The sequence below is a fragment of the Caretta caretta genome, chromosome 16 (assembly GCF_965140235.1).
Source record: "Caretta caretta isolate rCarCar2 chromosome 16, rCarCar1.hap1, whole genome shotgun sequence".
Taxonomy (NCBI): Eukaryota; Metazoa; Chordata; order Testudines; family Cheloniidae; genus Caretta; species Caretta caretta.
In genome coordinates this window covers 7091068-7117076 of record NC_134221.1, presented here as the reverse complement: position 1 = coordinate 7117076, position 26009 = coordinate 7091068, and the positions used below count along the sequence as shown (strand labels likewise).

The 26009-nt window shown below is 47.1% G+C and overlaps 1 protein-coding gene across 12 annotated transcripts in view; it reads right to left on the bottom strand.

Annotated features, from left to right (window-relative positions):
- EHMT1 (euchromatic histone lysine methyltransferase 1) overlaps positions 1–26009 on the bottom strand; it is a 169873-nt gene that overhangs the window by 36000 nt on the left and 107864 nt on the right. For 11 of the 12 annotated variants that reach the window (XM_075120510.1, XM_075120509.1, XM_048822534.2 and 8 more), the window contains 13 exons: positions 22628–22805; positions 19507–19643; positions 18347–18535; positions 17466–17546; positions 15391–15511; positions 12852–12983; positions 10682–10827; positions 7458–7601; positions 5565–5791; positions 4509–4673; positions 3570–3652; positions 1944–2050; positions 103–225 (listed from right to left, as the gene is read on the bottom strand). In XM_075120510.1, coding sequence (XP_074976611.1) covers positions 103–225; positions 1944–2050; positions 3570–3652; positions 4509–4673; positions 5565–5791; positions 7458–7601; positions 10682–10827; positions 12852–12983; positions 15391–15511; positions 17466–17546; positions 18347–18535; positions 19507–19643; positions 22628–22805 — 1833 coding nt within the window. The remainder of the gene's footprint in view (positions 1–102; positions 226–1943; positions 2051–3569; positions 3653–4508; positions 4674–5564; positions 5792–7457; positions 7602–10681; positions 10828–12851; positions 12984–15390; positions 15512–17465; positions 17547–18346; positions 18536–19506; positions 19644–22627; positions 22806–26009) is intronic. The other variant, XM_048822530.2, reaches the window with a different exon arrangement.

Here is a 26009-nt window from a genome sequence, read left to right as displayed (position 1 = left end):
ATTCCCCTCTAGCTGGGAACTTGCATCCAGACTCAAACCCTTCAAGAAAGGGAAGGAAAGCTTGACAATCCATTCAAGAGGAAACAAGGAATCAATGGCTACCTTGGGATCTACCAATGCTCCAGCCTTGATAAGGTACTTCACAGCATCCAGATGGTTATTCTCTGCTGCCTCCATCAGCGGGGTCCTCTGGTCCTCCGAGCAGGTGTCTATGTTCGCACCAGCCTGTTAAATGGCCAAGGCAAACACAAGAGCCATTAAAACAGCTACTGTTTAACAACAGAAGGGTGTGGGAATACAGATTGAGAGAACGATTCATCCACATAAAGAAAAGTGATGGGGAAGAGAGGGAGTCAAAACTGATCTCTTTCCGAGAATCACATTATTTGCTCTCTTCCATATTCAGTAACTGGGAGCACAAAGGAACGCACATCTGGAGTTAGATGGTCACTGTTATTAACTCATTCTGTGCCGCTGTAGAATTCATAGCGGGTCTCTGATCATCTGTACGATGCCTCAAAAATCTCTATATCCTCTAAATCCAAAGAGCAGTCCTCTATTCCCAAGGGCCCACCAACTCCATGAGGATGAGGAAACAAACCGTTGTCCCCTCCCTATCATCACAAGCTGTTCTGGAACGACCTAGTCACCAATAGCAAGGATAGGGTTTTCCAAAGCACTCACCATTGGGATGCCCGCTCCCACTTAAGTCAACAGTAAAATTTCCATTGACTTCCATGATAGCGGAGTTAGGCCAATGCGGAGTTGCTTGGGAAAATCCTACCTTTATTTGTTATCAGAATGCTACTGTGCAATACATTTGGCCAATTTATTCCCTATGTTTTGCCAAATAACACACAAACTGCTTCAAAACAAGCAAAAAACAAACAAACCCAAATTCTACCATTCAGAGGCAGGCACAATCCTGCGATTTTGTTGTTGTTGTTGTTAAGAGAAGGCCTATCTACAGCAGTAACAGGCTGACTCAGATTCACCTATGCACGTAAAGGGGGCCGATTGCTTCCAGCTGCCCTTCAACAGACCCCTTTGATTTTATTGCTTTTAAAGATCTAAAACACCCAATTCACACTGTGGAAGGGGTGTTTCAGGTTAGGGGAACAGGGGATATTATTGCCCCAGTATTGTGTTGTCGCAACAGCCTTGCAATAGGAAACGCATGAGATGCTGGACTTGTCCCCAGGCTCCATCCTCCTGACATGGTCATCCCTTTGACAGAATTATTCTTCTAACAGATTTTATTCCTGTGATTCATTGCAAGGCCTTACTCACACAAGTACTTCCACTGACTTCAAACAGGACAACTCGCCTGGACAAAAGGAGCAGGGTTAAGGTGCATATTTTCAACAGTCATCACTGATTTTACATGCTTCTATTTTTGGGTGCTCAACTTGAGACACCCTCCAGGAGCTTCATTTTCAGAGCACAGGAGGCTCAGCACTTTCTGCAAAGCAAGCCCCTTCGAAGTCTCTCAAAGTGGGCACCCAAAACCACCAGTCACTTTGAAAACATGGGCCTGTTCCTTGTGCTTTACCGTCGTGCAAGTTTAAAAAGCCCATTCTTTTAAAACCATTAATTTAAGAGGGGTCCAATACAAAACATTTTTTGTACTCCAGTTCTTCGCGTTAACCAGGTGTCTCCCTTTATACAAACTTAGTAGTGTCCAAATCTCATCAACTCACACTCAACAGACCAGAAGAAGAATGCACTATTATTTACAGTGCCTTTGATTTGCAATGGAAGCACTGAGCCTACATTCAGGTGAGGGGAGAGGCAGACAGACAGGAAATCCTGAGATTTAAGGGGTTATAGTGGAAGGGAAAGGCTCAGTAGGTTTATTCCCAAATATTTTTCAGCCATGGGGGGTAGGAGGACATGGCATGGAGAGGAACCTCTTGATTTGAAGAATATAAATGGAGATGAACCTGAATCAGCATGTGGCAGATGTCCACGTGCCCAGACTCTGCAGCAGCGTGGAGAGGGGTTCTCTTATTCTGGTGCTCCATTTTGAAGTTGGGGTCAATCCCGTCCACTGAAAAACAAACAGAGACTCTTCCAGCTGGGATACAGAAATCAGCAGCGAACTGCCACCATCTCATTTGGGATCTTAAATTAAATTATTGTTACATCATTGCTACCACCAAGTGCGAAACCAATGAAACCCAAGAGTGACTATTTTTGTAGACCAGGCAGTTCTCAGATGTGATGTGAACTACCTTTTAACACAGAGACGGTCTCATGGACGCCTCTCTTCCCATTTGCTATCCTGCATGCCACCTCCCCTCTCATTCACAATTCTCTAACATCCCGATGGCTGCAACAGCAATTGTTGAATGGAGAAGTAACAGGGAAATAATTTAATCTATCTGTAGCTTCTCTTACAATCATAATAATAATAATACCACCATCACCTAACTCTTTATAGTGCTTTTCATCAGTAGATCTCAAAGCGCTTCATGGTCTCTAACATATTTATCTTCTGTGAGGTAGGGCAGTGCTATTATCCCCACTTTACAGATGGGAAACTGAGGCACAGAGCAACCAAGTGCCTTGCCCAAGGTCACAAAAGAAGTCTGTGGCAGAGCAGAGAATTGAGCCCAGGTTTCCCAAGTACCAGGATAGTACTTTAACCACTGCAGACTGGGAGAAGCCCTGTGACCCAGCTTGCTCTCTTTGGACCACCAGCAAGTCCTTGATGGATCACTAGCACTCCTCTTCTGTCTCTGTAAACACTGGGCTCCACTGAAGTCAATAAAGCTACTCCAATTAACACCAGCTGAAGATCTGGCCCAGCTGTGCAGAAACTGACAGATGATGATGATGGCCAGGCAATGATGGCTGGACACAACAATATGGTATGTAGGATGAAGTCGTAGTTAAACAAAATACCAGAATCGATCTTCACTACTACCGAGGACTCAGGCAACACAGTCGACATTTGCCAAAAGGACAAAGGTGTTTGTGAAAAGAAAAGACTGAAAGTATTTGCAAACATGTATTACAAAACACTGGAGAGGAGCTAAAACGATCAACAGAAAAAATTACTCAACAGTGTCCTGCAACCAAAACAAAAAGAGCAGTGATAAAAGCAACATCAGAATCTCAAAATTATCCTCCAGTTGAAGTTTATTAAGCACTTAATAAAGCTTTGTACACTGAGAATCTTTCATTCTCTGCAAACTCACTGAGGGTCCTAAATTTAAAACACCTTTCATACCACTTGTAAACACCCCCCACACACTCATTTTGAGGTTAGGCAAATTTTGCCAGTTTGGAAAATTACATGGAGGATGTTTGAGGGCAGTTAAGGGTGGGCATCTGTATAAAACTGTGTCCATATTCAGATGCAAGTTGGCAGTGGGTCCACATATGAGAGAGAGAGAGGAGAAACAACTGTCAATGATAACTTATTGGCAAAACTGATTTTAGCTTCCAACACCCTCCCACGTGGGCCAACAGGGAATGCAAAGTAGGGAACTGGACTGTGGCAATTGACTTGCAGGAGCTGGAGTACTGCCAAACTAGCAACCTTCTGGGCAGGATCCACTTACCCAACATAAGCAGGACTTTCTGCAGTTCCCCTTGCCTGGCAGAAAAGTACAGCTGCTTCGGATGGAACCGTAACTTCTTCGGTCTGTAGCAGAGAGGAAATAGGCTTATTATATACTCTTAAAGAAAAGTCCCAAGAGCTCTGTCCTCTCCTCACTGCCATTGGTTCATGCCAGAAGTCTGTTCCTAAGGAATATCAGGAAGTACCAGGTGCATCTGCTCTCCTTGAAGGGCACATTTCTACCACTCTCTACCAACCCGCTTCAGACATACCACGGACAGCCCTATCCCCGAGCCCACTAGACAGAGCCTTTGGGTTCACCCAGTGGATGTGCCTCACTGAAGGCAAGAGAATGCAGCTACGGCAAGCGCTCGGCTTTTTACCACACCCACTCGAGCACCGTGTGACCAGCATCACATGGCTGTGTGCACAGAACGAGGCGTTAGAGGCAGGAAGCAGCATTTCCTCCCCTCAACTCCTTCAGTAATACCTTTCGTGTAAACGTTCCACTGGGTTCAGCTACTCAACAGACCTCTACCAGGGCTGCTAAACAGCAGCCGTTACCTTGTTCTTGGAGGACTCCAGGTTTCCCGGAATGTCAAGTAGGCAGAAGGCTTCAAGGAGCCAGACAGAGGGAGCTCCCGATTTTGGGGTTCACTCTTGTCGGTGTGCTAAGAGTGTGAATGGGGATCCCTGGTAGGTCAATCTTGGTAGTACGGTCTGTGGGAAGGCAGACTAATCCCCACTAGCAAATCCATCAGCATGATGGATGCAGCAGAAGCTGTGCTGCAGAACCCACAATCCTCAGTGGAGAATGACCCATCTGAATAGAAACACTCCCTGTTCAAGTGGGCCTCAAAGCCCAAACAGACTAAATCCTGGTTTGTTCCAGCCCAATGAACCTGGGGGGCACTGGAGAGCCTTGGACGCCAGTTCTTACTTTTCTGAATCCAGGGCAATCAAAGCACTTTCCAAGGTTTCTTTAACTGGTCCCTGAGGCAGGCCAGTGGCAGGCTTCACAAAAACAGAAGACCCAGCCAAATCAAACCCCTCAGCAGCCGAACTCTCTGGCTTGTCTTCCTCAGACAACTGTGTTCCAATGCCACTGAAGTGAGAGAGAGAGAGAGAGATAGCCAAACATAAGCACTGAACCCAGACAAGAGCACATATGTCTTATGCCAAATAAGGAAAGAAAACGAGTTTTAAAAGCAAATGGCTTAAACAATTTTGAAAAGTGGCCTCTTGGCCAGAATTCTCCTCGGACCAGAAGCAGCGTTACCTTCTCATTAGAGTAGATGTGCTCTAAGAAACATAACTGGGGATACAGCTACTACTGCATCATGGGGCAGAGAGCACTGTACTTTCTCAGCAGACTGCTGGGACAAGGCGGTAAGTGACAAAGATCATTAGCACATGCTCAGATGAACCTCAAGATTTAGAATCTCTCTTAAGCACTGCTCAATACTGAAGACTTCCAGAACAGGTGATGATTTGCTTTGATTTTCTCTATGCACACATGCTGCTTGGTTAGAGCCACATGTATTATGGTCTGGTGCTATGTAAGCTTGCTCCCTGAGATGATATCTGCTAACCCCAATCCTGACCCGCAGACACCCACTACTAATCCAGTCCTAGGCTCCCCGCACAGCTCTGCCAATCCACCTCAGTCCCTGCATCTCGCCCTGATAATTTTGGGCCCCTCTCGAGCAGAATGCAAGATATGCTGAATTACACAGTGGTTTTATGAGGGGGACAAATGTCTCTGGGGACTGGACTGACACCAAGAACTCATTTAACTTGTAACATGGGAGGCCAGGTCTTCAGAGATGGAAGTCCAGTGCATCATCCTGGGACAGCCTTCAGCTTCCAGCTGCTGGATTTGGCACATAAGACAAGAACCAGGAACCTGTTTGATCCATGAAGCAGAGGTGGGGGGTTTCAGACATAAATCAAGGCACCCCGGAGAGCCCAATGCTTCTACTGAGCAGCGACTCACCTCCCTGTGGTGGTGTCTGCCCTTCCCTCTAGAGCCATTGGCTTCTCCTGCTCGTAGGTCAGCAACACTGTGGAGGTCGTGTCTGCTTTTGCTATCGTCACCTCCTTCGCCTTAGAGGCCTCTTCCCCGCAGTGCGGGCAGTAGCTCGTGTCATTGACCTGGGAAGCACAGTTCTTGTGGAAACGGTGAGAAATGCTGCTTTCAGGCTGACACTCCATGAAAGTACCCTGGGGGGAGAGAACACACAGAAGTAGTTCACATGTTCAGTCATAAATAATAATGTTCTTCACCCTTCTCTTTAGTATGACCTTTAGTATCGCTTTAGTATCATCAGCACATGCCGGGAAGGAAGGCCAGAATTATCACCATTCTACAGATGAACAAAACAGCAGCAATGAGGAACAACTGATTGGCTATGATTACAAACCAAGCCACTAACAGATCTGGCAACAGAACCCAGGACTCTTGGTTCCTCATTCTCTGCTCTAACATCTCCCAACATCAAAACTCTTGCTGTGTTTCTAGAAACACAAGCTCTAATATGCGGCATGTTGTAATGGCTTATACATTGGAGTAACACTTCCCCTTTCCCAGCGGATGCGCTCTCTGTGCACATGATGCTCCCAAAAGCAAAAAGGTCACATGTAAAGATGACAGGTCTGCACACTAAGAAAATCTGACAACTGACGTCTATTGCAGGACTTCACTTACAGGTGTGCTGTAAAGCTACACTGACAATGGAGTTAATGCCTGGCCTTACCTACACAGAGCTACACTCCTAAACCAATTTAAGAGAATCCATGCAAGGGGTTACACCGATGTAGCGACTTCAGTTTCTAAACCAACTTAGCTAAATCAGGATGACTTTTGTGTTTACACAAAGCCCTAGAAGTGTGTGCTGTAGAACACCACTAAACTGGCTCTAATGGCTTTCTTCTCCTCGCTCCAAAATCCTCCAACACTTCCTGATGACTTGAAGTCATCCCAGAATCCATCATTCTGTGGCACCAGTGTTACCTGAAGCCCATCTATTGTGATGGAACAGACGGATGCACTCTGGGATAGCATTTATGAACCAAGACATGCCAATCACGTGGACAGGTTAGTTGAATCCCCATGTGAATCAGGTAAATATTATCCCATGTTTACAAATAGGCAAACTGAGGCACAGCTGAGTTAAGTGACTAGACCAAACCTACAGAGCCTCAGTGGCAGAGCTGGGACTAGAATATATTGTCTTGCTCTAACCACACCACTCAAATTCACTATATATAATCCATGGCAAACAAAGCACTGCACACGGGATACAACAGATCACACGTGCAGAGACCGATTTACAAAGAAATAAGACGTAAACTTTTAACAGAGAGAGAAATTAACCTTTGGAACAACTTTCCAAGGGTCGTGTAGATTCTCCATCACTGGTCATTTTTAAATCCAGAACGGATGTTACTCTAAGAGATCTGCTCTAGGAATTATTTTGGGGAAGTTCTCTGGCCTGCATTACACAGGAGGTCAGACTAGATGGTCACAACGGTCCCTTCTGGATTTGGAATCTACGATGGTAAACTGTGAAAGGCCATTATGGGAAAGATCAGTGTGGGGGAGAAGAAACCCACAGCCCTGAAACTCTTAAGGCAAGGCCTCCAACATGGTACAGCTGTCAAGCTGGATCAGTCAATAATATTCTTTGAGGTTCCTCTGGAGGCTAAAGATAGCCCAGGGTATGTTACCTAGCTGCTGCTGTACCTATTCCACAGCATTTAAAGCAGCATTTCCCAGCAGTGAGAAGGAGAAAAGATATGTGTGATCACTGAAAGGCAGCATGGCAAGCCTCTACATTAGGCACCTGCAGCACCTCTGGGTACCCCCAGGCTAAAATGAGAGACTTACTGCAGTGCAGAAGTATCCACAGCCAGGGCAGCACTGGTGTTTCACCATTCTCCCTCTGTGGTCCTCGCACAGCACCAAGAGCTGGACCTTGTTAGAAGGGCGCATCAGCTCATATTTCACCACACTGTTTGTGCACCGGCCCAGCTGGAATAGGAATAATGAAAGGAAAGGCAATTACTGGAGACCAAAACACAGACAATCCTCTGTGCACATTGCCGTGATGAAACCTAGCCTTTTCACAGCCATTCAGATGCATGCCAGACAGCATTAGCCGTCCAATAGGGAGCAGGGAAAGCTGCTCTCACAGGAAGAAATGCATCATTTACTAACTAACATGCATATGGACCAGAGAGTCATTCAATCCTCATAAGGAAATTCATAACTGGAAATACGCAAGAGCCAAGCAGCAGCAGAATGGGCAGCCCCCTGGGTTTGAGTCACCAAACACTCACTCTCATTTTGCCAGAAACACAGGGTGTCATTGACTGAGGGAACAAGACCTAATGCACCAAAGCTCATTACTGTTCGAAAGTGAACACATCATGAGACAGAGGGAGAATCACTGTACAATTAAATTATGGCTTGTGCTTGTTGAGGTCCCGAGCTGGAACACGCCCAGGCACATTAAGGCCCAGATTTTCATAAGAGCACAACACACTGTGCAAGCAGTGTGTGCTGAAACCTTTAAAAAAATTGAAAAAATCTGGCCTTCTAGGGACAGAGTTACCATCAATGTCTGATTCAAAGAATCCTTATGTTCTCTCCCACTACCTTAGGTTATTAACCTATTTTCAGGATCACCTATATCAGGGTTCACCTTTAAACACGTATGCTGCTTGCTTTGCTAGATCAGTGCTTCCCCCTGCTGCATTCACACTTATACATCTTGTCATTTTCACTTCCTGAGTGCCAAGCACTAGGCAGCATGGCGTTATGTTGGGGTTTCCAAAACTTTCACCAACTCCTTAAATTCTACCCCTCCAGCACCACCTCCAAAAAACCTCCTTCCCCCCACCCTTAAATGCCATGACAACCTATTGTGATAAACATCCCTACCAAATCAAAACACTGGACCCAAAGCTCACTGATGTGACTGTCAACACCACTGCGTGGGTCAGAAGAGCCACTAATAAAAGTGGCATCCTCTCACTCAGAGTGAGCTGAAAGTTAGCGAACAAATTCCCTTGTTTTACCTATAAACTAAGCAAATTTGATCAGACATACGGCAGGTTGGCCTGTCTATGTTAAGCAGTTCTGATGTTACCTTGGTCACATTTTCTATTAAGGTTCCATTTCCAGGTAGTTTTTAAAAAGAGTACATAAATGATTAGTGGCTCTTTTATCAAACTGACAATCAATTGCTGTAGAGGCCAACAGGTGGCTTATAACCTTGGATAACCCCTTCCAATACTGTGCTTACAACCATCCAGCTACGTACTAGTCCTGTAACATGCTTAAAACATCTATTAGCCACTTATTAATGCTTTATAACATACAAACTTAATATAAAGGGCGGCCATTATTCCTTCGGCCAGCTCACCCCCAATCTGTCTGAGAAAGGGAGCTCTCAGAGAACTGTACAGCTTCTTAACATATCCTCTACCTTGTCTAGAGACCCCTGAGAGTGAGACTCCAAGTCTTTTCCTCCCCAAGGCTCTAGGGATGTTTTCCCTTCAATGACTAGCCCCTGTCTTGCATTGGGGATTCCTTTGCCATGGGGTAGTCGTGTGCGTAAGTGACTGGAATACAAGTGGCCTGCGAAAGGCTGTTAAGTATTCCCCCACTCCCAATTCTTTCCAGAACCCAGAAAAAGAACCTGAACAATTCTGACTCCCTGCTCTGTGCAAGCGGCTCAGCAAGTGATACTGTGTTCTGCGGGGAAGGAAAGCGTCTCCCAGTAAAAAGGAAGTTTAACAGTTTGTTTTCTTGCCTGAAGTGGTACCTCCCAAGCTCCGCAGAGAGAATGAATTGGGGGCTTATTTCAGTGCTGCTGGCAGCCACTGGAACCGGGCTGGTCCCACTGTGGTTAATTGAAAGACACAAGTGCAGCACTTTTCAGCCAGGAGAACCTGAAGGCAGCACAGGGCTTCTGGGATATAGAAAGCCTTGCAGCAAAGGAGTAATGCAGGAGAGGGGAAGTATAGGTGGGAGTTAGTGGGCGGGCAACTGCTCCAGAAACACTTTCCAAGCGCTAGGAAAAGTCTGTATTGGCTCCTGGGTAATCAAGAGAAATGGCCTCCCATGTTTCCTCTGTTTGAATGTTCTCAGTTTGATGCATGCAAATGTATTTTATTCCACTTGGTTTGGAGTGCCTTTATTTTAACAAGCCAGCCCAGCTGTACAGCCTGAGACATGCAGCACAGAACCACCTGCTGCCCCTGCTCCATTCGCTCTCCAAGGGCGCCATCCCCTACAGCTGGACTGGCTTGGTGCAACAGTGGTACGTCCCTGTTTTCCGTGGGTGGCTGTGATGTATGGAGTGCTGGAACTTGTGTTCCCAGCCCAATAAAAGGGCAGGGTCTCGCTATTCAGACAAAGCAGAGGGTCCCGATCTTACCATGCTATATCGCCTCTGCATGGCCTGGTAGATGCTCCCCGCACTATACCCCATTCAGCTGCTATGTCTCCTTTGTCCCCTCTCTTCTGCCTCTTTCTTATTTTCCTTCTCATTTTGTATCCTCCCCACTAATTTTTTACTCCTTTCCTTGTGTGTGTGGGGGGTGGGGTGGGGGGGTATTTTTCCTGGCTCTCTCCCCTCCCTACGCCCCTCTCACCAGAAGTGCACATACTATCGGTGGGAAGAGTCTACTGGTGCCTCTGTGCAGCTGCAACACAGGCTCCTGAAGCTGAGCTACATCCCTCGAGAGCCTAGTCACAGGGCAGGAGCAGGAGGGAAGGCAGCTGGCTTTCAAGCAGCTGACAGCCACGTTACTTGCTACTACACATGTGCGGCAAGGAGAGTTCTTTGTCCTATTTGCTCCCAAACCCCCTCTGCATGGACTAGTCTGGGGACCTGCCCCAGGCTGGGAAACTAGCCTGTAAACCGAGCGCACTTATGTTCTCAGCACAGACCTCTTCAGACTCCTGCTGCCAAAGTCAAGACCTTGGCAAACCAACTCAGCACATCCAATTTCTCTCCCCAAAGAGAGCAGGCAGAGTCCTCAGCACGTGAAGCAGAGGGGACTCACTCTTCCATGGGAGGAAGCTGAAGGAAGGGCTCCTACCTCATTGTCCACACTCTCCGTTGCCATGCACTGGTTGTTGGCTAGTGTGGTAATCTCTCGGCTTTTGGGGGTTTCCATTCGACAGCTACAGAGAGGCACTTCCTGAAGACCGTCCATTTCCATTGCTTCAGGGCCATTAGAAAGACCTAAGGTGCAAAAGGCAAGTCAGTCAGCTCTGTAATTACTTCCTGAGAACACCCAGAGGGAAGAAAAGGACACAGTTGGTCAATGTTAGCTTTACCCTTCTAGAGCACCCTCCACACAAGGTTCTCAAAGCACTTTACAAGCATTAGTTAAACCTTGTAACATAGGTACACAATTGTTCTAATCCCGATCCTACAGATGGGGGGGAACCAAGGTACTCAGTGTGGAGTTTTCAGATATGTTCAGGGTTGGTCTAGCTCTGCTCCCCCTGGGAACTTTACCACCGACTTCAACGGAAGCGGGCACTTATGACAACTGAAAACCCCACCCAAAAAGAGTGACATGCCCGAAGTCACACAGTGCATCTGTGGCAGAGAATAGAGAACCCAGGAGTCCTGACTCCCAATACTCTAAGTATCAGATAACTTGCAGGGGACCAACTGCCGTTCAAAGTCTGAAGCTACATTATAGCAGCATGGCAGAATGTCAGCAAAGTATTTTATCACTGTCTTCTATTTGCAAAGGCTTATGACATGGTTGAAAAATATTCCTTGGCATATTTCATCTGAGCCAGGGACGGAATATCTGAATCCTATCTGAACAGTGTTCTTCACACATTTTTGAGTTACAGAAACACACACTTTTTAAAAAAAACTTCCTAGACATTTTCCCTTGGCTAATTCAAAACTATCTTGTTTTTCAGAGCCAAGCCTGGGAAGCTATTAGGTCTTCAAGTGAAGTAATCATTGCTTTTTGATTTAAAAAAAATAAAAAAGCTTGAAAAGGGGAGTTATTTTACTCTGGGCAAAGGTTGAAACACCAGTACTAATCATTCAGGTCACAGGAGAGATTCCTCTCTGGTGCCACTGTGAAAACAACATTCTCTTTTTTCCTCTGAGAACACCATTTTAAGGGTTAAAAACCAATCCATTTTCATCTTGTAAGGAATGTCCCCAAGCTGTAAATATCATGCTTCCAAGAACCACCACAGTCCATGGATAAAGTCTGTCTCTACTGCATCAACTAGCTGAACAAGCCAGGGTCTTGACAGTGCGGTAAAGGCCCCTCTACATTTTTGTGTAAAAGCGATATAGAGCCTTAAGAAAACGAAGCCTCTGCCAGGATCACAAGGTGGGGAGCAGTTTATTTCTCCTTCCAAGCTGCCATTTCAACAGCCCTTCTGACATTCAGCAGATCTAGTCAAAACACCCACCACCAGCTCACGAAGGCTTCGGGGAGGGAGAGAAATTGACTTTCCGTTCATGGTGGACACTCCCACGACTTCTGTGATGTCCCATGATTGAAAGAATGAGGCAGACGTCCAAAGGCAGCAGAATGTGGGGGAGAGTCAGTTTTATGATGAAGCACTGGACTCAAGACAAATTCAGCACTGGGAACAGCAGCCTTCTCATTAGAAGAGGCCTCTCTGGAGCCAACAGGCAGATAGCCCTGCACTTGGATCCCTGGGTACTGCCCTCCTGCGTAGGAGAAGCATTCCATCCTCAGGGAGTCTATCTGCCCGTCTCAGAACGTACTTACAGGAATGATCCAACGCACCCCACTTTGCAATAGTCACACTGAGGTGCTGGGGGCTAGGACTGTAGAATACTGCAGGGCTGCAGTGTGGTACTTTTTGGGTAAATAAGGGTTATTCAAGCGGTGGTGGTGGGTGGGGGGGGGGAGCTGCAAAACTGGGCAGACAAAAATCGAGGGAGAAAAAGTCAGCCAAAACCATGAAGGCTTGCATCCCCCTGAGAAATGTTTGCAATCTTAAAATCCACCAACAAAACCCAGTAACCTAATTTAAGCCGGGTTCCCGCCCTTGAACCCCATTCTGCACACCACTGAGCCCAGAGAGTAACGTCCCTGAGCTCAGTGAGATTAGCTAGCTGCCTTTTTAATGATGCATCTCTTCAAATTCTCCTATTAGCAGCCACCAGGGGGCATCATCTTAATACAGAGGATAAGACCAAGGAAACAAAGAACCAAAATGGTACATGGCCATATTTAGAAAGCTGACACTCACCTTCTGATTGTGAAGATAGAATTCCCTTTACTCGGAGATCCAAAGAATCAAGAGACACTTCCATGTATTCCATACTATTCTCCTGCCCAGCTCCCTCTCTGCCTCCCAAAGGTGGTTTATACGCTTCAGTACCTAAATTAAAATATACATATATTTATATAGCAAAAAAAAAAAGAGTGTGTGTATGTATAAAGGCCACATTCATCACAAGAAAGCAGTATGCAGGCTACACTCCTAAGAGAGTCTATAAATACAGATGCGCACAGAATAATGAAAACGTAACATCTGGGCACATATGTTAAAATTGATCTCTTATCTCTTATTTCCTTCTCTGTATGATCGGGTCGATTTTTCACTTCCACTTAGGTAACGATAAAAGAATAAAATGAGACAAACAAGTCCTGCCTTCCAAACACACATCTGTCTGCTGCCGTACTGCATCAGCAGCAGAAGCTTAAATGGCAAGAGAAAGGGATGGAAGCCTAGCTCACCCTGACTTACCCCACAATCTCTCTCTCCAACCTGCTGCAAAGGGCCCTGGGCCACTGCCCTAGCCAGGCAGTGCAAACTAACCAATAATGTATACATAAAAACACTGAAAGGGAATGGGACAGCTGACATTCAGATTAATGGGAGGGGGGAGCGTAAGTGCCCATCCTACCATTAAATAAGCAATGCTGCTACTGAATCGAGATTTTGGAGGGAGGGAGGGAAGAGATATTTGGGAGTATTTTCATGCATTCAAGCCCCTTTAAATTCACCCATCTTCACGCTTGTTTCTTGCTTGCTCCTATCACTTAGTCTAATTGGTGCCAACAGGCTGGATGACTGGGGAACAGCTGGTTTTCATGCCAACACCTGTATTTGCAGGTCAGCAACAGGACCCACGCCTGAATTTTAGTATTAGCTATTTGCCCAGAAGTGATTGGCACCCCCAATTCCTATTAATAAAGTTTCCATCATCCAATCAGGGAAAAGAAACACCGGGCACGACTGATGTGATCACTTTCACACTACGAACCAACCCATGGGCAGAAACGTGTTTACTCAGCCAGTTATGACAGAAGTTGGTAAAAGTCAGTCTGTCTGCAGAAAGTTTGCAAGCAGAAAGACCGCTTCTCTCATTGGATAAACCTTTAAATGGTGAAGGAGAAGTGCGACCCTTTAATAACGGCGCTGACTGAAAGGCTTCACCACTGTATTCCTAGAGACTCAACCTCTTTTACCCTGCAGCCGGAGAATTGATCAGACCCACCCTCCCTTCAATCTCTCTACACAGCGGCTCACGAGAGAAAGGGTAGTGTAAGCTATACGGTATGTTGCACATTGTGGGTCAAATAAATTCGACACTCTGAACTTTACCCTCATTGTGGAGGTGCCAACAGGCCAATCATCACACACTTTGCATTGCTTCCATATGATGGGGATACCCAAAACCAGGCATAGGCAACTGCACAAGAGCAATAAAATCTCATGCCCCAGTCTACATGGTGGTTTCTCTGTGTCCCTTCTGAGCATACGTGGATGAGTTTGTGAGATTTGCTTGGATCTTAATTCTTACTACACAGGAGCCACCAGATTTGCTCCTTCTCTTCCACAGGCTCTGATCATGGTACTCTTTCCTCTGGTTGGGCGAGGCAGGCAAGAGAACAATCCCATGACTAACTGGAAAATGTTCACCTAAGGAGCAGCAGCCAACCTGCCCCCACTGCCCCCTACCCAAACCCATGCAGCCCTTCTGCTTGTTGGCTCTTCTGCTGTCTTGGAGGAAGAACAAAGACTGGGGGTTATTCCCAAATCTGCCATGTCACCTGAAAAACCTACTGATTCCTTTGTGAAGGGAGAAGTGCTCATAAGTGCTTCACACACAATCACTGGCTGTAGGGCATCGGTGTTCTGAAATATAGTGGATTCACGTTCGGGAAATTCACGGGGGCAGAGACTGTTTTGTCCTATGTTTGTACAGCGCCTAGCACGCTGGGTCCTGGCCTATGACCAAGGCACCTACGCACTACAAAAAGACAAACAATAAATAATAATGTCTATCTGCAACAGTAGCTGTGTCAACGACCCTGGTTACACCATGGTTCTATATGGCTCCATTGTACCCCTGAACCTTTTCAAACTCTCAAACTGTTCAGGTTTTGTGGGTGGTTTGGGGGCAGAGTCCATGTCCGACTGGTGGTGTAAAACCAAACAACACAGTAACGTGCGTTGGGGACAGCTTTTTTGTTCCTGGGGCTCCTAATGTAGCTGAAGTTCAAGTGTAAACTTGCCCTAAGTGTCTTCTTCAAAGCTGGTAAAGATGGGGATGCTGGTGTAAGTTCCTATGGCAAATCCTGAGATGCATTTTAAGGTAACAAAAGCAACCTCTAACCCTGTAATCGTTTTCCACTCAAGCACTTCCCTCCTCCCACTTATCATCCTTAACATCTACAAAGACAAGGCAACAAATCACTGGGAGTAGAGGCCACCATTCCTTTGTCTTCACCTGGAAGGCCAGTTTCTGTATATTTAGCAGACAAATTCAACCGATTACCTAACATACTGGCTTGTTTCTTTTTATTCCTCCTCCTCCTCTTCCGGGTGGGTTTCAGCCACGGGCTGTCTGTCTTTCCTTTCCTCTTTAGCAGTTTCTTCTTGATGCTGGACTCGGAGCTCTGAATAACCAGAAAGGCCATTTGCACACAAAGCACGCCCGTACTAGTGACCCAATACTAATTTCCATCCATTTTAAGGCCCACTTACACTAACCACCCTTACATCACTCCAGTAGTGTAACTGAGAATCAGGGTTTGAAATCATCCATTTGGTGCTAAGAAGTTTCTAGAGCTTACTAGACACACATGGGCATGTTTTCGGTCATTAAAACATAAGAACTTAAGAATGGCCATACTGAGTCAGACCAAAGGTCCATCCAGCCCAGTATCCGGTCTACCGACAGTGGCCAGTGCCAGGTGCCCCAGAGGGAGTGAACCTAACAGATAATGATCTAGTGATCTCTCTCCTGCATCCATCTCCACCCTCTGACAAACAGAGGCTAAGGACAGTGCATGCTTCGCTTTCAACATACTTTTCTAGGGCAAGGTACTGGGTATACACACAGACTGAACATAGTCACTACAGAGAGAGATCACCCAGTACTCTGGAGGCCAGTCTCATCAGTGACAAATCCCGGCTGATTTATTGCTTAATGTACATAATATGTTTATACAATATACTCCAGGGTGGGTGTTCAAAACAGTCATTAAAATTGGGAGTTGGGCATCCAAATCTCTTAGGCAGCCTTGAAAATCTAAGCCTCTAAGGCCATGTTCAAATTTAAATTGACATCCCATTAATGGCCCAACCCAACTTCCACTTCAGTCAATCAAGAGGTTTCAGATCTACATTGTCTTCCTCCTCAAAATACTCTGTATCATGCTCTACCCTCGCACTGGAACCACTCAGAAAATATCTGGTACTGAGCCCTTGCTCTCCAAGGCAGGTGCAGACTCATATTGACCAATGAGAGGAGTAAGGTACAGAGCCAAGCACTCTCTGCTGACTATACTGTGCTCCAGATGTTTAACTATAGGGACTCTTAGTCAAATGCTTCTGCCACTCATTCTTCCCTGATGGCTCATTGGGAGACCAGTGGTCACTCAGACAGCCAGGATCCAAACCGTAAAGGGCTTTACAGATTGAAATCCAACACTGTGAATTGTCCTAAAAGGGATAATGAGATACATCAAGGAACTGCACAGGAAAAGTTATTCAGGAAGCCAGAACCAAACCAATGCCAGGGCGCATTACTACTGACCAGGATCTGACCTTCCCTTCCTGCTCCAACTTAACAGAAACTATGCTTGTTGCAATTTCTTCCACCTTCAACCTTCTGCTCAGCCAGATAAACTGATTATGCAAATAACTGAGGCTAAAGATTTTCGTAAGTGACTAGTGAATCTGAATGCCTTAAAAGGGGGCCTGATTTTCAGAGGGGGTGGAGGCAGGTCAGCACTGTGTGAAAACCAAGTTCCCCTGAGACACCTCACAGTGGGCACCCAAAAAGCGCGAACATTTGGACACTGTAAAAAGGTGCAATTTTCTCCCCATTTTGCTTGAGTCAGGTGACTGTGTGTGTTGTTTATAAGCCTAAATCTCTATTCTCTGAGCTGTTCTATGGCTCAAAGGGCCCAGTGAGTGCTGGGGCCATGGATTAATGGATGAACTCAACAGTGTTCTGAAAAGGTGGGTTCAATTTCAGCTCATTTAAAAAAAAATTGTTATAGACTCCTTACAACTGCCAGGTCTGTATCCAAGGAAGAACTTAAGAGGAACCAATCAACTATTTCCATTAACATTAAATGTAAGAAGAAACTAGTCAGCACCTTGTTGAAAACAGCGAACAAGCAAAAACCCTTTAGTGAGCATCAGAAGGCAACTGGTTCTATCACAGATCATGGACATGATGGAAAATATGGCTCCCGTGTGGGTGGTTCCATTGGGTTTCAGACAGTGACTCTGTCACACTGGCAGGGAACCACGGTGCTTCTCCCTTTCTACGCTCTGCCTGAGAGAAAGATATTGCAACAGGGCAAAGATCGAAAAGAAACATCTCGCAGCCTAGCTTACCAAGTCGGATTCATCTCCATCTTCCTCCTCCTCCCCAGATTCTCCAGACTCTTGTTCCTCCTCAGATTCACCGTCTTCCATCTGTAGTCAGCATTCCCCCAAGAAGAGAAAGAGTTGGCCATGTCAGCTATTTCAAACCAAAGCACCTTCCTCATCATGCAACCATAGGGCTTCTGTCACCAAGCCCCATCCATGCTCTAGCCAGAGTGTGAACTAACAGAACTCACTTCCCAAAGCAAGAACCCCTCGTCTGTTAACTCACAGCACGGGCACGTGTACTGGGGCAGGATTGGAAGCTCCACTTCCACCACAAAGAAAAGCTCTGCTACCCAGCATGAGGGTCATAACCTTCACGGCTTCCCAGAAGCAGGGCCAGCTTCATGTCTTTGCTATCTATTACAGAAAGATCCAGCCACTCAGGAGGGGTGACAAGAAAGGATAGGGTGATGTTTGGTGCATCTGATTTTTACTGCTTCAGATATAAACCCTCATGCTTCAGGATATAAAACAGCCTATAACTGAAGAGGATTAGGAAGAAACTTGCTCTTTGGTAAGTAAATTTTATGACTGTCTGCAATGGGATTTCTGCTTCTGTTCCTCAAGCCTCTGGTTCTGGTCCCTGTCCCCAGGCTATGAGACGAAACGATACTGTATGGCAAAGCCCCAATTCCAAAATTCCTACAGCAGGCAAGGAGGAGAAGTAGCAGATCACCAGAGGCCTCTGCTCCCAAAGCCCTGTTCTCTGCCACCTCAAGTGCTAAGTCCTAGAAACCTCCTCACTTCATGCTGTGAACGTTGGTTCCTCTCTTTCTCTGTCCTGTTCCCATGCACAAAAATCCCCCTTCAGCTCTTTCACAGTCACTCGAACAGCACCCAAATACCTGTCTGGCACTGTCGGCATCAGACGAGCCCTCCTTAGGGATCCTGTTGTCCTGGGAGGGAGATGCAGCGGGCTGTTCAGCTCCACGTTCATCTTCCTCTTCCAGGTCGTCAGAGTCTTCCTCTCCAGAGTCCACCTCTGTGCTCTCCCCATTCATGTGCGGGCTGATGCCAATTAGGTCCTTTTCACCCTGACACATACCCAAGTACGTAAACCAGGAAGGCCGCAGCAACCCATGCTACTGGCCCACTGCATCTAACCACAGATTCACATCATCTTCTTTGTGCCAGGCCACCTGCTATGGATTGAGCATAGGACGAGTTCTCCCTCCGAACCCAGTAAGGCTGCTAATGCACCTGGACAGAGACTTTGCCACAAGCAACCAGCTCTATCAACCTGGAGGACGAGACGCCAATGGGAGTAAAGTGGGCTCTCGTGGCAGTACAGAGCGTTAATGGCAGGGTTGCTGGCCAGCCCCGTTCCTTACTAGTAGCACTCATGAGTAAAGACTGACCAGTTAACTGAAAACATCTAATTTATTTCACAAAGGGACAGTTCTGCTGTGTCATCTCAAGGATCATGGGAGGGTTCTCCTACAAGGAAAAGAAGTTCTGACACCCAGGCTGGGATTTTCAGCTCTCACTGAATTTAATGGTAAAACTTCCCTTGCATGAACTGCAGTGGGAGCACAGTTAGGCCAGATCTGAATCCCACCTTTCAAAATCACCTGCCTTTTTCACCTTGCAATCTCAAGCACTAACACGAGGGATGACTCTCCTGAGGGCTCCAAGGCAGAAACATTTGTCAGGGTCACCTTGAGAAATCCCCGGTTCCAAGAAAATCACAGAGAAATGGGAAGCAAAAAAAATCAGAAAGGGATTGTTTTCATTTGTTCAAGGTCTCTTGCCTCATGGCACCTGAGAAGACTCCCTGTAACTGCCCATTTGCAGAACTTTCCCAACCACCAGCCTTAGAAGGGCAGGAAATTGTTACAGTGAGAATACAGTTTTAGGGAATGAATTACAGATCTACAATGAGCTGCCGTATTTGCAAGCCTGCACGTGGGGTTGGTCTCCCAGTGCAAAATACACATGGATGAAAGCGTCAAGCACTTTATTCCCCCACCAAGCATGTACGTAGTAGGTCTGGCTCAGCCCTTACCTTGGCACCAGCAGTGGAATGAGTTATGCTCTTAAACATCTCAATCATCGTTCTCTGTTTTAACACTTTGGTCTTTTTCTTGGGAACCAGGCTATAGGTTCCCATTCTCCGCTTTTTCTTCCGAGATACTGCAGCAGCTGGAGGGGGGAATAAAACACAAAGCAGATTCAGGATGGGAAGGAGAAAGAGTGGAAAGCAGAAGAGATGTCATTCAAGTGCTTAAAAAATGAGGTTACGGGCAGAGAAGCAACACAGAGCAAAAACATAAAGGCTTCTGGAACCCACTGCTCCACTTACAAGTCAACCAAAAAAGTCTGTGTGCAGCACACATGTGTTTCCGTCAAAGCCACAAGCTCAGCCTATGTTCTGAAATTCCCCTGCCCCACCCCCAATTCTTTCTGCTCCTTACATCACCACCTGCAATACAGATTCTCCCTCACAGAACTTAGCAGGCTGTTTTGCTGATGATGCAGGAGGCAGAATAGCATCCAGCTTGCTCACAGAGCCTACAGGAGTAATAACATATGTTTTAACCAGCAAAGTGATGAAGAATAACTTAAGAACACACAGGGAGCAGAGATATTGAATACGGAGATGGTGGTTATTTAACTTCACTTTAAACCTTGCGCCAAAGTTTCAGTTCTCTTCCTTAAACTCCTCTATTCAACCCTTAATTTTGTTAGCCTCCCTCTAGCCCTCCAGACAAATCATAGATCACACCTCAATGCCTGATGTTGTCTTGGGAGAATACATGTCACATGCATATTTGGTTCCGGCTCTTGAAGAATAATGTAAGCCCAGGGAAGGGCTATCCCAGGAGTCAACCTTATTGCTCTCTTGTTGTGAAGTCTCAGTTCCTTTAGAACATTCCCTTGCATCTGATCTTACTTTAAAAGTTTCACTTAAAGGATGTTAAAGAGGCTTCTCTTTAAAAGAGATGTGTTAATACAAGTTATTGTTACTACAAAGCTACACTTCATAATAAGCAGAAACCAGTAGTAAACTACCAACAGAATCCTATGAAATTGTATATTAACAGCTATAGCAATTCCAAACAAAGCCTTCGGTGTAGCAATATCCCTTGTGACAACTGAAGGGCTACAAATTTGTCTATTGTAAACAGCTTCACCCAAGAGTGTGAGTAAATGAAATGTCTGCCCATGACTGCCTTCAGCACCCAAGGGAAGGTGGGGGATTGTGATGGAAGGCACAGGTGCCATGCCCTCTACATACTTAGTGAAGCAGAACACCAAAGCTACAACAAACGGCCAATATCTGAACACCGAGGCTCAAGAAACTAGTTTACACTGGGATTTTCACTCACCCACTCCATTCTCAAACTCTTGATCTCTCGACCCTTCTAAAACTCCACCTGGCTGCTTCTATTGCATCCCTCCATAAACACTACTGCCAGCAGAGCTGATGTCCTCCCAGTGAGGACTCAGAAACTGTGTTAGTTACAGAGAACTCCCATGGACGGGGAGACAGCTTCAACAAAGACTGCAGGCCTAGGCCCTGAGCTATCCAAAGGCTGCAGGCTAGCACATGGTCTGTGGGAGGCAGACAGCCTTACAAGTCCTGCCAGTCTTCCTCAGTTCAAACTCCAAGAGGAGTCGATGGGAATTTGGGGTGTGGAAGGAGTGCTTTCTAATTATCGATCTTAGATGCTCAAGGAGCTTTGGTTCGTTGGGATTAGGCCTTGAAATTTCAAGCTGACTTGTGCTGTGACATATCCCTATAACTACTGTAAGTTCCGCAAATCCACAAGTAGTACAAACCGACAGCTGTAAAAGAAGAAGGAGGATGGGATTTTCAAAAGCATCAAAGTGATGTAGAAGCACAAGTCGTTGCAAAAAGTCAATGGGACATGTGCCCCAAAAGTGACTTGGGAGCACCCGAAAATCTTCACCCTAAATGTAAAACTGATAAGGCAACTAGATAAACACTCTGGGCCAGATCCTGCTCTCAAACAATGGTGTAAATGGGGAGTAACCCTACTGAAATCAACCGAGTCAACCGAGTTTAATACTGGGAGTAACAGAGCATATTCTGGCTCTAAGCAGGCTACTATCAAATATTTTTTTCCAGCTTGGTTTAATTTAGTCTTTTTAGGCCCCACCTTCCCCCTCAAAATCAACTGACTGTGGCCAAGTCATGTTACAACATGGTTTATTCTCCCCAAGTGAAGACATAAAAACATATGGTGCAACTACGTAAGACCCATGTCTCAGCCTAGGTGGTGAGATTCAGTGCTGTACCTCTAAGGAGCACAGCACAGAACTTGTAGCTCTGGGAAGAGGCGCCGAAGCAGCTTTAAGGAACCTTTATGTTCTCCCGATACTGGGATTCCCCCGGTGACTGGGGAGGCCTCCAGAATAACTCAGACACCTTATGGGCTGCAGCCCTGCCCAGAATCTCTAGTGTTGTACATTCCTGCCCCCAACGCGCTCCTTACGCTGGGGTTCCAAACGGGTCCTGGGACGACAGCTCTACTGCTGGCTTCTGCAATGCTTGCACTGGAGGAAAATCGCCTCCAACAGGATACACTGCTTGTAGGATCTCATTTAGTCTGCTCAAGCTCTTGTGTTTCTCTTAAAGGGGCTGGCACATAAAGGGGCATGGATCTCCCACTCCATAGCGAACTAGGGAAAAACCATGGTTCTCTAACATGATTTTAACACACAATAGTTTTTTCTGCCTACATTGCCCAGAATAAGTGATATTTGCTCATATTCTTGATTAAATACGTATTTGTAATGTAGGTAGGGCCCAAAGGTACAGGAGGCGTCTATGCTAGCCTCCCTCTCCCCCCCACACCAAAAATTCCCCATCACTGTTGTTCCACTCGTGCTAGCGAAGGCAAGCTGCTGGCGTTTTAACAAACACACCTCACAGCAGGTCACGGCAACACAGTGGTTAATACAACGGCAACTGCCCGGGTCTGATCCACATTGGCACTTCCGCTGGGGCGAGCAACAGAGGGGAACTCTAGGGGCAAAAGACAGTGGAGACATGGCCACAGCAGAGCAACTTTTAGCCCCCCGCAGCCTGACAGTGTCTCGACCCAAACACAATAAAAGGGGATTTTTTTATTATTATTATTTGGCTCTGTCCTTTTTACCTGTCTGTGATTTTGTGGTGGCCACATAGCTCTGGTTCTGAGGTAGTGACTGATGAAAGCCTGGGAAAGGGGGCAACGGTGGGGGTTTGCCAAACTCCAAGACGTTTTTGTTGCCTTCCTCCTTGGATTCTTTTTGATCTCTGGTGTCTCTCGCTTCTTTGGGGTCTTTACTTGCATGCTGGAAAACAGAGATTAAAATGAGCCTCTGCATCCGGGTCAAAGGTTGCGAGTTACGTTCAAAAGGAAAAAGCGCACGGGCGTGCGCGTGCCCACACACACACACACTCTCTCTCTCTCTCCCCGCCTCCCGTTTGAAGAGGGATGTCTACATTCAAAGCAGAAGCAAACAGACCCAGTCATTTATCCGACTGCTTTCCCCTCCCTCACCAATTTCCTCCACAGAACATTTCTTTGCCTAATCCCTGCAGCACTCTAACAGCCCACTGCGCCTCCACTCATTGAGTACGGCTCCCTTTGAAGGCATCTAGCGGGGAAAGACTGATCCAAAGCATGTGTAAATAATGGAAAGCAGCAGATGCTATTTACACAGGCCTTTGGTCACCCCTGGAAGAGAGGAGTTAATGCAACAGCTCTGCCTGCTCCCCGACACACATCTGTAACGAGGTCCGCATGTGGGAGGGTGGATGGGCAGAGGCAACACAGTCTTCCAGAGAAGCAGTCTACTATGGTTTACAGCACTGCGTGCAACACTGGAAGAAGATTGTTCTGTGGTTTTACAGCGTCTAGCACGATGAGGTTCCGGTCCACAATTGAGGCCCCTCGGTGCTATCTAATAAAGGCAGTAAACAACAACACGGAGGGGGAAAAGAAGGAGTTTCATTGTTTTTCATGACATGGAGATGCAAACCAAAGGCTTGGATAAAGCTTGTCTAGTAGCTACAGCAGAGACTGAGCTCCAGGATTCCTAGGGCGTAATTCCCTGTTGCCTTGCTCCTTGGGCCCTCAATTACACCAGCACAGAGTGGGCGTAGAATGTGACCATTTTGATGCGGTAGCATTTTACGCTGGCCTTGGTCTGCTCAATATTGGCCCATTCAAACTTCTCTGTGCCCCTGCTAACCCAGCCGACAAGGGGGTTAGATACCAAATGGGCCTCAGGGGGGAAGTAGATTGTGAAGCCCAAGGTTCTTTGGCGAACGGTTCTACAGAAATCCTAAAGCACTGTTATAAGATCACAAGCTTTGGGATGACAATGTTTTGATGCTGCTCCATTTGGGAGAGGGAGGCTTCTGGTACAGGAGCTCTGGACCAAGAGCTAAAACGCCCAAACAGAAAAAGGAAGCCAGACAAGGAAGACTTTTTTAAGCCCCCATCAGCCTAGGATCAGGGACCCATTCTCAGATGCTGCTTTCAAGTAACATGACCTTGAGAAAAAAGGGAGAAATGATGGATTCCTCTAATCACAGCTCTGCCAAGGGAGCACTGCTGGCAGGAAATGAGAAACTGGTCACAGATTTCAAGGCCAAAAGGGGTCATTAAGATCAAGTCTGACCTGCATGAAACAGGCCACCGAATTTCCCCTAATTTCCAGCATCAAGCCCAAAACTGCTGGTTGAGCACAACACATCTTTTCGAAAACTAGTGAGTCTTGATTTAGAGACTCCGAGCAATGGAGAAGCCACCACATTCCTTGGTAAGTTGTTCCAGTGGTTCATGACCTTCACTGTTCAGAAAAAAAACAGTTACTTACCTTCTCGTAACTGTTGTTCTTTGAGATGTGATGTTCACGTCCATTCCACATTAGGTGTGCGCACGTTGCATGCCCGAGCGTCGGAAACTTTTCCCCTCAGCGGCTCCCAGTGGGCCAGTGGGACCCTCCGAGGGGCGCCATTGCGCCGTGCGTGTATACCCCTGCTGCCCGACACCCTCCGGTTCCTATTTGCTGGCGACTCCAACAGAGAGATAGGAGGGTGGGTGGTGGAATGGACGTGAACAACACATCTCGAAGAACAACAGTTACGAGAAGGTAAGTAACCGTTTTTTCCTCTTTGAGTGCTTGTTCACATCCATACAACATTAGGTGAATCACAAGCTTACCTCTGGAGGAGGGTAGGAGTCACGGAACAACCGATTGGAGGACCAGGTGTGCACCGAGGACCAGGTGGCTGCTCTGCAGACCTCCTGGATCAGGACCTGTGCCAGGAAAGCAGTGGAAGTCGCTTGCGCCCTGGTTGAGTGGGCCATGACCGCCGGGGCCGGAACACCTGTGAGCTCATAGCATGCCCGGATGTAGGTTGTTATTCAAAGACGAGATCTGCTGTGCCGACATCGGGAGGCCTTTCATCCTCTAGGCTACGGCCACGAACAGCTGCGCAGATTTACGAAAGGGTTTGGTGCGCTCCAAATAGAACGCCAGCGCTCGACGGACATCCAGGGTGTGTAGGCTGCGGTGACTCGGGTCCGTATGGGGTTTTGGAAAAAACACCGGCAGACAAATGTCCTGGCCCAAATGGAATTGCGAGACCACTTTAGGGAGGAACTTGGGGTGCGGTCGGAGCTGCACCTTATCCTTGTGAAACACTGTATATGGTGGCTCAGAGGTGAGAGCCCTCAGCTCAGACATCCTTCTGGCTGAGGTAATGGCCACCAGAAATGCCACCTTCCAGGAAAGGTGGAGGAGGGAGCAGGTAGCAAGGGGCTTGAAAGGGGGTCCCATGAGTTTAGAGAGGACCAAGTTAAGGTTCCAAGGAGGGACTGGGGAGCATGAGTACAGAAACATCCTCTCCAATCCTTTAAGGAACTGTCCCACCATTGGGTGGGAAAACACCGAGCCCTCCGAAAACCCCGGATGGAAGGCGGAGATGGCCGCCAGGTGCACTATGAGTGAGGACAGGGCCAGCCCCTACCGCTTGAGGTGCAGAAGACACTCGAGAATGGCTTGCACCGGGGCCTGGCACGGCTGCACCTTTCGGGGCTCGCACCAACAGGAGAACATTTTCCACTTGGCCATATAGGTAGCCCTGGTGGAGGGTTTCCTATTGAAAAGCAGAATCTGCTGCACAGGAAGGGAGCACTGGCTCTCCAAGGCGTTTAGCCACAGAGCTTCCACGCCGTCAGGTGTAGTGACTGCAGGTCGGGGTGGAGAATCCACCCACCGTCCTGCGTGATGAGTCCCGGTGTAGGGGCAGGACTACCGGGGCCTCCACTGACAGCTCTAGGAGCGTTGTGTACCAGTGCTGGCGGGGCCATGCCAGGGCGATGAGGACCACCACCGCCCTGTCCCTGCGTACCTTGAGCAGGACCTTGTGTACTAAGGGGAGCGGGGGAAACGCATACATCAAGCCCCCTCCCCACAGGATTGCAAACGCGGCTGCGACTGAGCCCGGGCTGTGGCCCTGGAATGAGCAGAACCACGGGCACT